The sequence below is a fragment of the Amblyomma americanum genome, chromosome 1 (genome assembly GCF_052857255.1).
Source record: "Amblyomma americanum isolate KBUSLIRL-KWMA chromosome 1, ASM5285725v1, whole genome shotgun sequence".
In the NCBI taxonomy this organism is placed as follows: domain Eukaryota; kingdom Metazoa; phylum Arthropoda; class Arachnida; order Ixodida; family Ixodidae; genus Amblyomma; species Amblyomma americanum.
The window spans coordinates 191,720,873-191,734,227 of NC_135497.1; the positions used below are offsets into that span (position 1 = coordinate 191,720,873).

The 13,355-nt window shown below is 46.2% G+C and overlaps 1 protein-coding gene across 4 annotated transcripts in view; it reads left to right on the plus strand.

Annotated features, from left to right (window-relative positions):
• LOC144114410 (phosphatidylinositol 3,4,5-trisphosphate 3-phosphatase and dual-specificity protein phosphatase PTEN-like) overlaps positions 1 to 13,355 on the plus strand; it is a 93,634-nt gene that overhangs the window by 31,447 nt on the left and 48,832 nt on the right. For all 4 annotated transcript variants that reach the window (XM_077648133.1, XM_077648134.1, XM_077648132.1 and 1 more), the window contains 3 exons: positions 6,949 to 7,090; positions 8,491 to 8,669; positions 12,368 to 12,519. In XM_077648133.1, the coding sequence (XP_077504259.1) occupies positions 6,949 to 7,090; positions 8,491 to 8,669; positions 12,368 to 12,519 (473 nt within the window). The remainder of the gene's footprint in view (positions 1 to 6,948; positions 7,091 to 8,490; positions 8,670 to 12,367; positions 12,520 to 13,355) is intronic.

Consider the following 13,355-nt stretch of genomic DNA (forward strand, 5'->3'; position numbering starts at 1 on the left):
ACAACTGAAACATGGATAGTCGTTAAAGAACCCCAGGTGTGGTTGAAATTTCTGGAGCCCTTCACTACGACGTTCCTCATAGCCTGGGTCTCTTTGGGACGTTAAACCCCTGTGAACCATGAACCATGAAACACTGAGAGCAAAATGAGCTCTTCCCTGAGGGAAGCTCAGTACTAGTACATGTTATTTTCACTTCGAAAGGGCAGACTGTCCTTGAGAAGTTTTATTCAACCTTTGCTTATACTTCCTTTGCAGGAGCTAATAAGTTGTGTTTGTGTTTTTATTTCAGTTTCCTTGTCGCATTTGATTTGTTGCTTATATCACATCTGGTACGATAACATATCGATGATACGAATCTCGTGGGATCATGAAAAATATTCATATCATCTGAAATTTGTCATCCAAAACAAAAGCACAGGGAATGAATTCACGCAGATTTGTTTACGGGATTTACTGACGGCCGTGCAGCCATCGATCACTACTTGCGATACATACCCTGCTGATGATCACGATGTCTGCAATGTGCAGGCCACGCGCTGCCTCTCGCTGCTTGCAGTGCATACTGCTGACTCGCAATCGCGACGTCATGGCGATATGTGGGCATAGCGTTCGTACCATCCGTTGTGGCTCAGGAGAGCGTTCGGAACATCTAATATTTTGCCTATATGATACACTGCACTCTGGCCAGGCAATTTCACAAATTCGTATTAACCGGGATCACGTCATTGAGATTCTACTGTAATGGGAGCTACAGTCGTCGACTGATTTTTCAGACTTGGCGGAACCTGGAAAATGGTCTGAAGAGGTTGAATAATCTGTGAGCTTCAAAAACATAAGAAAAACTAGCTTTCAAAATTGCATATTTCGCCGCTATCCATGTTCCGCTTGCAAGGGCTAATATTACTTACCTGAGCCATAGGCATGCTTTTGTCATGTCCGCAGCACCTCGTGTCCCGATACCGGACGGTGCAATGCGGCTGCAAATTATGCCGCGAACGAATGCACGCGTTGCGCAAAGCAAGAACAGTCGGTTCGCATGGGCAACGTCGCTCGCAAAGACCGAGAGGTAACCCACGGGACGACGCAAGCAAAGCTAGCACCTCTGCCCCGCACCATGGGTGGCGTCGTTCACTCTGTGGCATTTTCAGCGCGATCGCATGCTATTTGTAGGCCATTTCGATGGCAACAATGAATAACAAATAGCAAAGCCTATTCGCACCAATCCATCTGATCCACTCTGTCAGTGCCTGCTGACTCCATTTAAATCCAAGATGGCGCCTTGCACAGTGGCTGAAAACGGGTTGTTCGTGACAACGATGCCCGCTCGCGTCTATAATATGTTGAAATTACGAACTTTCGTTTGAAAAACTATCTTAACAGTATTTTTGGCATCTACTTTAGTCCGAAAAATAAAAATTTTGGACTCCACAAAGTCCGAAATATCGGTCGTGAAAATGTAAACATTCCTATGAGGTGCGCGATGGTTCCTCAGTGAAGTCCGAAATATTGGGCAGGTTCGAATTAGTGGAGTCCGAAAAATCAGTCGGCTACTGTAGGTAGTCTGGCTGCATTGTTTTTGATAGGTGGTGAAGTGAATGTCTAGTCTCAAAGGGAACACATGGCCCTTAAAGGTGCACTAAAGAGGAATCTGAAAGTTTTTTTTACAGCGGGAACTCGATCTATACGCTCCGATAATTCTTAGAAACTGTGAATTATTATCCTGTGTGGCCGATTTTCCTATTAAATCAAGTTAAATGTCCCAGTTCACGTCTTTTTTTTTTTTAATTGACCTCGGAGAGTAGGAGGAGTAAACCAACGCGTGGAGTTCTTTTCAGCTAGTTGCGTGGCGGCTTTGCTTTCGCTTCGATTTAGTTTTTTAGGTTTCCGTCAATAAAGAATTTGTTGCAGACTACATAGCCGCAAATTAGGCTCACCGAAATAAAAATACGCATGGACTCTTTGCTTTCGCTGATCCTGACGTATCACTAGTCCAATGGCAGAGCGGCAAGCCGCCACGTGACTGGCTGAAAGGCACTCCACACGTTGGCTGACTCCTCCTCTTTTCGGAGGTGATTTAAAAAGAAATGCGGGAGCCGGGACGTTTAAATTGATTTAGTAGGGAAATCTGCCGCACAGGACAATAATTAGAAGTTTCTATGAATGCTTGGAGTGTGCAGGTCGAGTTCCTTTGGTAAAAAGATGAGTTCAGAATCCTCTTTAGTGCACATTTAACAATGATTACAAATCCTGTACTGTGCTGTTCCAATTTCCTGAAAGCTAGTTTCTTTAGCTTCCTTAGTTCCTTGCAGTTATTGCCATTGTGCATAGATGTTACCTTTTAATCTTTTTCTCTAAACAAACTGACTTTCTTTGTAGATTGGCCGTGGGCTTAAATTTACAATCAGTGAAATTTTAGTCATTGCCCTGATGACGTATGAGTTTTGTCCAGTCATCTAATGCAGTGAAAATTGACCTTTCAAAGGGGCAGTGCTTCTTTTACGATGAAAGGAAACGGTTCATTCTAGAAATTAAGCTGTGAAAAAATAAGTAAGGTTTAAGACGCATCAGAATGAATTAAGTATTAGTTTGAAATCAGTGGTCAGTTGAGTATGAGAGTAGTAGATACCATAAAACCTCGTTAAGGTGCCCTCTTTGAAGCTACAGGTGCACTTAAGACGTAGTTGTATGAAATCCCCGACTCGGCTTCCATTGAACCTCTTGCATTTGATGCTTGCTTACCATTTAGTGCCTTATCGTGAATGTCTCGGTTAGCACGTACCTATCATCTTTATGAGGCTGGAAGTGTCTCTCATAAGCAACCTCAACTACGGCCTGCTTTGCTAGGAAACTTCACCGGTGCTCCTAGCTTGTAGGTCTTGGCATCACATTGATACCAGTACGACTCAGCGTGCCACGAGCATGCTTGCTGGCACGCCTGGAGAAAGAGCACTCTCTCCTTCAGTTGCTGAAGGCCCTAGCGTACCCCTGCCACAATAACTGTGCCCTCCTTTCACAGGCACCGGAATTCCGCTTCAATTAAATTCATGGGACCAGCAAAAAATTTCTTTATAGTGAAAGCTTCGCTGTTGTGAAATCGTGCCAGAATATTGACAGATTGGACCAGATAATTCATGAACAATGTTTATTTTTCAAAAATCTGCCAGCCTCGGTCTTTCACCATTATGAAATTGGCGCTATGGCGTGATTTTCTTGCTACTCCGGAAATCTCTGACAATGGACATATTCGTGTAACAAATGCACCCGCTACGTTTGCTGTCAAATCTAATATTTTTTTCCCGCACTTGTTTTAAAAGCGTCCCCGTTTTCGTCCTGCGAGAACCTGTACTGAGACCACGCTGCCTGGAGGCATTTTGGCGTGGACTAGGCGTGCATGCTCCCGTGTCACTGCATGTTGAGAGGTCACATGCACCTCGAAATCGATGCTTGAGATGACATGCTAGAAATGTGGTTGGTCTGATTCGGAGATATTTTGCGACGCGAGGTACAAACTGGCAGAGTGTCGTTGTTGAGTCTCTGCATAGAACCACTGTCGTAAGCAGTGCCTGTACTAGGTTAGTGTCCGCGTGCACCAGACAGGGGAAAAAAAATAAATAAAATAAAAACGTTACCACAATGCTCGCCTGCGATGCAAAACCGAGACTGGAGTGCAGTCTAGCCGATGGCAGGCTTCTTGCAATGACGTGCCGCCTGCCGGCACACCAAACGAGAGCGGATGGTTGCGTGCCTTTTGCTTGCTGTCGCTAGGCCTAACGTGCTCTGCAATTAAGCTTCAGAAAAAGTGCTTTGGAAGTAGCCATCACTTTTCACATAAAATGTGACGTGTTTAAAGCCACCTTGCACCAATGACCGCGGTTCACAAGCGTAGAGTCTGAGTTGTCGGTAAAACCGTCGCAGACAGGCGTCGCTCTGCATCGCATCTTTTTTACGCATATATCTGTACAATAATTTTTATTCCGCAGGGAATGTCAGCTGTCTTATTGAAAGTACAAACTGTCTTTGGCAGCAGTTTTTGGTGAGACCTAACGAGATACATGGCATATGTGGATGCACAAAAAAAAGTCACTTACTCGGAAAAATTTCGTTGGCGCAGAACCTTGCTGCAAAAATTGTTCATTGTGGGGGGGAATAATTGCATTACCTTGTATGGTTCGCTGTTGGGGAATCGGAAATACTTCATTCTGTGGGAAATTTCGCTGTTGTGGTGTTCGTAGTAGCAGGGCTTGACTGTATAATTTTTTTAATACTGTATCACACCAAGGTTTTGCGAGACTGAAGGGGGTTTCCCATTTTTCAGACATTAACACCCTTATGCCTGCTTCCAGCAGAAGTAATATTGGAGTGATGGTTTTTGTGATAGTTATTAACTTGGAATGTGGTCCCTATTGCTTCTGCTACTGTCACACAGTAGTACCTACCTATGGCTGAAGTTAAGGGGGGATGAGGGTCTTGAAAACTTTTTTTTTATTTCTTAACATATCTTCCTGAAAATTGGCATGCAGATATATCTTTGAATGCTAATCCCAAATATATATTCAGATTTTATATATCTCATCTAGAAATGAAGATATGGCAAAATAATTTATGCCACTTAGGTCTTTTCTTACGGGCCATTATGGTGGTTTCTTAATTAAAAAAACTAGTTTTAAAGTAATGCTGTCATTCTTAAGGGCCCATTGCACATCCTAAAGCTAAAGAAATTTTTAAAAAGTCACCACATAGGTCATGAATGAATAACAAAGTAGGAAAGAAAAAAACAATGTGGGAGTAATTAGCTTAGATCTGACCTAATTGCTAGTCTATTGGGTTTAATGAAAATTGGAAAGCTTTAGGATGTAGCTGAGATGTTGCTGAAAAAAATGATACCTACTTTAATAAAATCAGTCGATGCAAACATTATGAAAAGTTCCGTAAGGCAAAGGCATTTGATCGAAAAAGCAAAGCTGAGAAAATTGCATTCAAAGTTTTGCTTACTCTGCCATTTTTGTTTACTGATCATATGGAAAAATTTAATGCTTTAGCATGCCGCCCAGTCATTGCTGAACACAATAACACCAAATTTACAGAAATCTGTTCATGTAAAGATTATGAAAACCTCTGTATTGCATTGGCACTTGACAAAAAAAAAGCTCCGAAAATCACTTGCTATTTTCTTTGAATCTGCCACACATTCACAAAAGTCCTGGGCAGTAGTCATGGGTGCTGTCAGGCTTGTGCTTCTTGGCCATCCTCTTCTTCACCTTTTCAGCATTGGTGTGACCCTTATCAGACCTGCACAGCCTCTGTTTATCTTTTTCAAGGCTCCTACCAATGAGGCAGCTCCCAGGCCTGTAACCAAGCTGTGCTGCAACAGCTCTGCTGGTTGTTGCCATTCCTTGGTTGAAGCGAGAAACTGCTTCTTGCGAGGTTAAAAACAGGACAGTGAGGAGTGTCTAATGCGAATGTTCAAATGTTCAAGCTTCAGCTTAGAGCGCACAACGTCTTGGCGCTCTGCCAAGTTCGCCGAGCGCCCCCCCCCCCCCCCCCTCGGAGCTGTCCTCAAAATATATATATATTAAAAAAAACAAATGACGTTATCAGCGGCGGCAGCGGCTTGGCGCGCTGCCAAGGTCCGCGCTGCGCGTGCTTGTCGAAGCGTTGAGCACGCGAGCTCGGTTCAGCCGCGTCCGTCGGCACGAAGCGGCGTGCGCAAACGCCGAAGTCGACGTTAGGCTTAGGTCAGCCGGCTCGGCCGCTTCCGACGACACGGAATTCGAAGCGGCTTGCAGCGTATCAAAAGTCGATATTTTCCACGGGCTTAGTCCAGGCACATCCACCGGCACTGCAGAGACTTGCGGTAACGCCGAAGTTGACGGCGATCGGCATTGTCCAGCCGCGTCCACCGGCGATGCTGGCGTCAACAGGGTTTGTTCAGCCGCGTCCACCGGCGAAGCTGTTGTTGGCGAGCTCAGTCCAGCCGCATCCACCGAGGGTACAGCAGCTTGCGGCATCACCGAAGCTGCAGTTCTCGACGATGCAGCGCTCTACTTATTCCATGCGCGTCTCTTTTTGCCGACTGTTTTTCGCGTGCTTGCTTTCAAGCGCGCGTCTCGGGCCATCGTGACACACGGAACAAAGACACCAGGCAGGCAAATACACACAAAAGCACGAAATTCGGGGCTAAAAGAAGCGATTCAATAGCCAAAATGTCTACAATAACGATAAGGAAAACGGCAGAACGAAAAATACTAGGAAACAAAGAGGAGCGCGAAAAATGACGGGCGTGCAGGCGAAAGCAGACGACGGGAAGGAGCCGAACAACGCGGCCGCGGGGGGCAAAGCATGCGTCACGGCCAATCAGAGGGCTGCGCCTCGAGGAGCGCCCGTTTTACCCAATCGGCGGCCGTCTCGCGACGCTTTCCCCCCTTGCGAACGGGTGCTGATAGCTCCACTGTGCGAGGGTCTACAGCTTGCCGTAAGGCGCCAAATTGGAGAGCGGGAAACCAGCTTTCAAACGAGACCAAGATGGCGCCGATCGGTTCGCGTCGCGCGGAGCAACGGCAGCTTGAAAATGGGGCAAACCTTCGCGCTTGGCGTTCAATTTCGGCTCACCGACGTTTCTAAATTGCCGTTTTTTTCATACTTTGAGTTGGAATTCAGCTAAAATATTTTGTAGAGGCATAGTTGGGACATTAAAGACTTCAAAATCGCAATTTTTGAAAATTGCCATTTTTGACCATTTTTCGCGATTTCAAGACCCGCGTCCCCCCTTAACTGGTTTACTTGCTCTTAAGTAAATACTTTATTACTTGTGAATATGGAGCAGTAACATAAATTGGAACACACACATAAATATGGAACATAAATTAAGTGTTCTTTTGATTGTTGACATTCAAACTGTCACCTTGGTCTTGTTGCTTACCTGTCCTTACCTGTGTGTACACTATGCAGGGGGTGACAATCCCTAGCCAACGGCGGTATGTGGAGTACTATGCCAAGCTAGTCAGCATGCACGAGGAGTACAACCCAGAGACACTGGAGCTGCATTCGCTGTCTCTTGAGCCCGTGCCTACCTTCAACGGAGGGACCTGCTGTAAGTTAACCTGCTGTTTGTCAGTGGCTGCCGCTGGGCAAGGATGTATGAATATGGAAATTCAATTGCTGTGGTTGGGGGGCCACATGCTGAGTCTCTCATTTTCACTGTCAATTTGGTGTCAAACAATGTTTATTACTTCAGGTTCTTTGCCAACGCAAAGAGCTGAGAGTTGTTGGGGAATTCGACAGTAACAGGGCTAATAGGAGAGGCAGGGCCTTTGCCCTGGCTGATGATGATGACAAATTGAGGAAATGGTAAAAATTAAAGGATTTCCCGACATTTTGATGTACCTTACAAATGAAGTAGAGAGTCATGTCCCTCATTCTTGTGTATCATGTCCATAAACAAGCATTAAAGGGTGTTGTACACTGGGCATATCGAGGTTGTTTGGCTGACGGGAGCACAAGCAAGGCTGAACTAGCATTCCAGTGATGATTTATCAAGGCTAAAGTTAGCTATTTTCAGTTAATAACCATGGTCTCTCTGCTTCTCGTGTCACTTTAAAAATTGCACAAAGTTAGTGCATTGTAAATGAATGCATGTTGATTGCATGTTGCTACGAGTGGGGTGGGGAATGTTGGGGAGTCTGAGGCAACCAGCCAGGCTAGAGGAGAGACGCATGGCAGCGCTGCCGCTCGTAGACCGGGCGCGGAGGCACCTACTTCCCGCATGTTCCCACTGTTGGTCTGCCTGCCACCGTTGCCCCAGAAAACACTCTCATGTTGCCTCGCTGGTACTCTCCTCCATTCCCTCTTCCAATGACAGGAGCAACTGTGTGATGGTGATCTGTGTGCACTGCTTGACCTGTGTCTTTTTGGAGGAGGAGCATAGTGGAGAAAGTGAATTTTCGAACGACACCAAAATGACAACGATTGGACGAGCAGGAGCAGATCGAGCGGCACGAACTTTGGCTGTGTCTCACCATTCTCCTGCATTTTTTTAGTTCTACGGGTGGTTGAAACTTAGATTTAGATTTTTTTAAATTTATAGATGGGGTAGGACCTTGATATTTTTAACAAAGAAGGGTGAATGCATAAACATGCCGAAAATGTGATTTCTAGAAAGCAGACTTCATCACGTATTTTTATGCATTTTATGATCCATGTCCCCTTAACTTGTGGATAGTTTGAGGAAGACTGCTCTTAATGCTGTGCATGGATGGACAGGCAGCTTTTGAAGCATGTTGAGGGATGCATGTGCAGTCTATTGTCTGCAAAAGAAGAATTCAGCCTCCTTGTGTGGATTTTGCCTCAGAAGATTGAAGCACTGAAGCACAGATGGTCTGTTTGTAGTGTCATTCATGTCCAGTGGTGTAGCCAGAAAGTTTTTTAGGAAGAGGGAGCTAAGGCATGTCTGGCTTTTGTGTGTCTGTGTAAAGACTACTGTGGTCATTCCAGCGCTGTTTTTTGTGCTGTGGAAGAGCGGTGCCACCAGCTTGGAGCAGCTGTACATGTCTCCTGTGAAGGAGGGGCGCAAAGGAAATTCCACACCGCTCCGCTTCCCGCTAGAATGCACAGTAACCCTCAAGGGCGACATCAAGGTTGAGGTCTACAACAAGCCCAAAATGATGAAGAAGGTGTGTACCTCTCCGTTCCGCCTTAAAGCTCTGTGGTGCTGTGGTACCCAGGGTACCTGGTATGCTCGTGGCCCCTTCACTGGCCATGGTGGTTGCATCTGCGTGAAGGCAAGAACAAAGGCCGCTGTGATGCTCAAGTTTCTTAAATTATTCTCTCATTTCTTCATTTGTGTTAAGAGCAACCTGTTCGGACCGGCACTTGCACAGCTGCATTTGTTCATAACGTTATTTTCGCAGTTCACTAGAAAAGCAGCAATATGCAGAGGAACCTTGTTGACATGAATCGTGGTTATGGCTTGAAGCATAATCATGTGTAATCAAAACTCTGCCACCTTTGAAACTGATGCACTAGCTGAATCAGTAGGGGCCTACTCCATGTGTGCTGGCCATTGCGTACTGTTTTTCACTCTGTTGTGTATCTACTTGATTGGCAGTGGCACTGGCACCGTGCTGTGGCGTTAAAAAGATTTTCTATCCATTTTCAAAGCACAATCAGTGCTTGAACTGGTGATCTTGTCACTGTTTTTTGTGATGCATGTGTTTGTGCAGTGCATATAATGGGTGTTTCTTTAATCTGTGCACAGGCCAACATTCAGGGGCAAATGGATACTGAAGATGATACCGTACAAATGTGTGTAAGGGCCGCACCTCGTTTTCCAGAAGGAAATATTAGAAAAAAAATTATATCCCCGTAAGGGCCGCACCCAAACTTTCTACACGACCCACGCGGGTATATATAGCCGCCGCGGTAGCCCAGTGGTTAGAGTGCTCGGCTGCTGACCCAAAAGACGCGGGTTCAATCCCGGCCGCGGCGGTCGAATTTCGATGGAGGCGAAATTCTAGAGGCGCATGTGCTGTGCGATGTCAGTGCACGTAAAAGAACCCCAGGTGGTCGAAATTTCCGGAGCCCTTCACTACGGTGTCCCTCATAGCCTGAGTTGCTGTGGGACGTTAAACCCCAATGAACCACGAACCATGAACCACACGGGTATAGCCTTCGAAATGCACGAGCTGTGGCCTCCGAGATCGGCTCAAGCTGCGAGCAACGGCGCTCTTGATCGCGGAGGCGACGATGCGCACAGGAGTTTCCAGGTGCCGTCCACGGATGGCGCCAGAGGCCGCAGCTCATTATCATCGTCAACTTTTTCCTCCGCCGCCGGCTCCCGCTATCCATATCGACGTCAGTATCACTAGCTCCATCTTTTTGTGGCTGTCAAAGGCACGGGAGTTGTGGTTCACCATAGTTGTAGCTCTCGCTTGCTGCTGCCGATCGTTGTAGTTTTAGCAGTTTTAGCATGACAGGCAAGCACCTTAATAGCTACATGGCTGGGAGTTTGCTGTCGAACACGGCAAGCATGCGGCGGGCAGGAAATTTGACGTAGCCGAGAAGTGCATCCGACGATGGTGTGAACAAAAGGATGCATTGAGGAACACAAGCTGCAAAAAGCGCGCTTTTCGAGGCAAGCCGTGCAAATTTCCCGAACTGGAAGAAGAGCTGCTCAACGGCTACGCATTGACAGCGGGCGTGCTGCGCGGCTTCTTGTGGGATGAGTGTGCACCAGAGCAACCAGAGAGCACAGCTAGGGTGGCTAGAACTTAAAAAGCACAACACCAGCTCGGAGTCGGAATACACCGCGAGTGGTCATTGAACGTAGAATTAATGCCGCTAATTTCTTGATTGGTGTGTTTGTACTTCAAAAAATTTTTTTTTCGAAAATCGCATGTATGGGCCGCATCCCGAATATTGACCCTCAAATCTGGAAAAAAAATTGGCAGTGGCTTAGCTCGGCTATGCCAGGATACATGTAGCGAGAGGTATACGTATCCCTGGTTGAGCTTGTTGTGGTCACTGTATGTTTAGCAATGAGAGACATTGGGTATACACATCTTTTATTCATTTTGCTTGACAGAGGCGAAGACGGCCCGAATATTAGTGAAGTAGCATGCAGCGGTCTCATTTTTTTCGATACAGTATTCAATTAGGTAGAGCCTCTTTAGTGTACAAGCACTGTAGTAGTTCTCCAGTGTGTAGTCTGGACGTGAGGGTCCGAAGCTATTTTAAAGTCAAACTTTTCTTTCATACACTAAGAGAGTCCTGTTTCCTGTTGAAATCACCCAAAGTCACACACAACTGTGAAACCGTGCCGTAGGCTGGTATACACGTGGCAACCACATCAATCGTCTGCTTGACAGATGTTCCCAGTGCTATGTAGACTCCTTGGATGATAATGCCGCTTTCCAGAAGCCGAACACAGCAGCCTTCACCATTATTCTCCGCGATCGAAGGGAGATGTCTGACAGTGGTGATACCTTGTTTCACGTACACACAGACTCCAGCGTTCTTATTTGGTTCAAGCCAACTGCCAGGCGACAACCTCAGGATCGGGAGAGTTATCTTCTCTTGTCTATACTGCCGTTTAGCAGCGGCTGGACTCTCCTCTGCATGCATGTCAAACGTGATATAGACGCCCACTACATCTCCGCCTTTTATACGCAATCCTGCGCATGCGACACGGGTTTCAGGTGATAGAGCGCCGTGTGGCAAGGCGGCGACGAAGAACACAGCGCAGCTGTGGGGTCTCTCTGGTTACCATGGTATCGGCGCATGCGCACTACTGTTCATCCGCGTGATGCCACGCTAGACTTCGACGATGGAGCAGGCGCGTGCGGTCACGGCGACGGCGAAGCGCACGCCGCACTTTGCTCCTCTTCGGTAGCCGGGGTAACGGCGCATACGCACAACTGGCCTCTTCCATGTACCGCGAAATGCTCGACTGGTAGCCCAGTGTAGCTCTCGCTACAAAAAAAAGTGGCCCTAATACGCTTTTATATGGTAAAATAGTGCTCTTTGAGATAACTTCACCACAGCACTCTAAACTTGTGAGGAGAAGCCAACTTCTGGAAGTCCTTGGGGCTGTGAGCCAAAGCGCGTGGCACGCATGGAAGAAAAAGTAAAGCTAGCTATGTACGCAGAAAGAAGGCGACTTGGGTCGCTGAGAAATGAAAGACAGTAAAAAGGGAAGAAAACAGCTAACGTTCGCAGCACGGCAGCATGAAGCACAAGGAAGCTGCAGCAAGAAACGGAAGCACTGAGTGAGCGGTACCGCCGCGTCTAAACTGTGTTGTGCGCGTTTCTTAACTATTGCCTCTTAAATGATGCTGAGGCTGACGAAAATGTCGCCGTGTTCATGCAAAGCTTTGGTTTTTTCTTGAAATCAAACTCGTTTTATTCGTAGCCACATTGTATCTGTGCAAATGCGATACTTCCACAAGATGTAAACAAAATCGAAAACATGATAATATGTGATGTGATAGCTGAAAATAATTAATTATCGCATAAAGGGACAATAGGAACAGGGTGGAAGTTATTTGGGAGTGTTTCTTTTATAAACCAGCACTGTGCTTAGTAAGTAGCCAATTAATACCTGAGAGAGCATCCTCAGAGCCATGCCATCACCAACAACTAATATAGTAAAGACCCTGATATAGTAGAGATTTTTTGCTGGTCCGGGTCACTTTACTAAAGAGAGGTTCTACTGTATTACATATTTCGGCTGTATCGAACTATTTTTCATTTTTTTTTTTACCTGTTCGCTATAACAAGGTTTGTCTGTAGTCAGTACCAAGTGCATTTTTTTTTGCACATGTGAGCATAGCTAATTTGTTTCTTTTCCTTCTCTTGCTCCCTTCTCATGTAGGAGAAGGTGTTCCAGTTCTGGTTCAACACCTTCTTTGTTCCACGGAATAGCAGTGGCAGTAGTAGTGGTGGTAGCGGTGTAGGACAAGGTGATGCACACCCACATCCCAATGGTGTCGCCGGGGGAGGAGGAGCAGCACCTGCGGAACTCAGGTGGGAACATCATACTGCTGTCTCCAAAGCTCGCATAATTAGTGCAAATGCTTTTTTTTTTTTTTTGCTGGATTGAGTTTACAGTGACTGCTGTTACTGAATGGTCTCCCGGGTCATGGTCATTGTAGATTATTTATAGATAGGAGATGAAGTGAAAAGGAGAAGGGAGGGTGGAGTAACGGAGGGAAAACACGCTGAGGGGTGGTGAGTGTAAAACGTGATGCTATGCTTATGTTGAGGAAAGCAAGGGCACCCACGGGCTGTCTGGCATATGTGCGTCTGTGAGTATGCATGCTGTGAAGGTGGTGTCAGTATAGTCCTGACAGCGGTGCAGAGCTGGGAAGACTTGCCACACATTCTCTCTAGTAGTGGTGCTGTTCTGAGGCATGAGTAGGAGAGCTGGTAGTACTTCAGCTGTGCGGCAGTTGCCTATGCATGTGTGTCTGTGAGTGCGCTGCGTCTTTCGCTGCAACAAGCAACTGCGCAAAACCCATTCCCTCTCTCTGACAGCACTCAGTGTTAGGTCATTGCGGTCACATGCGCGCTACCATGTCATGTGTTTGACCTATATATTGTTACTGTCCGAGATGAGGATAAACTTTGAAGAACCCTTAAAAGTGAAGGGTTTTGGATTTGCTCATGTTTTATAATTTTGAATGTTTGGTTTAATAGTAAAGTGTCTAATATTTGATATTTGTTCCGAATATTTGGTATTCAAAACCTTTAAGTATTCGTCTCAAGTGAATGTTTTTGGAACACTTGCTTTGTGGGGTTTCGGTTCACTTCTATGGGTAGGTGGTTCAGTCCTGTCGGAAGGCACAGCAGCTGCATGCGCG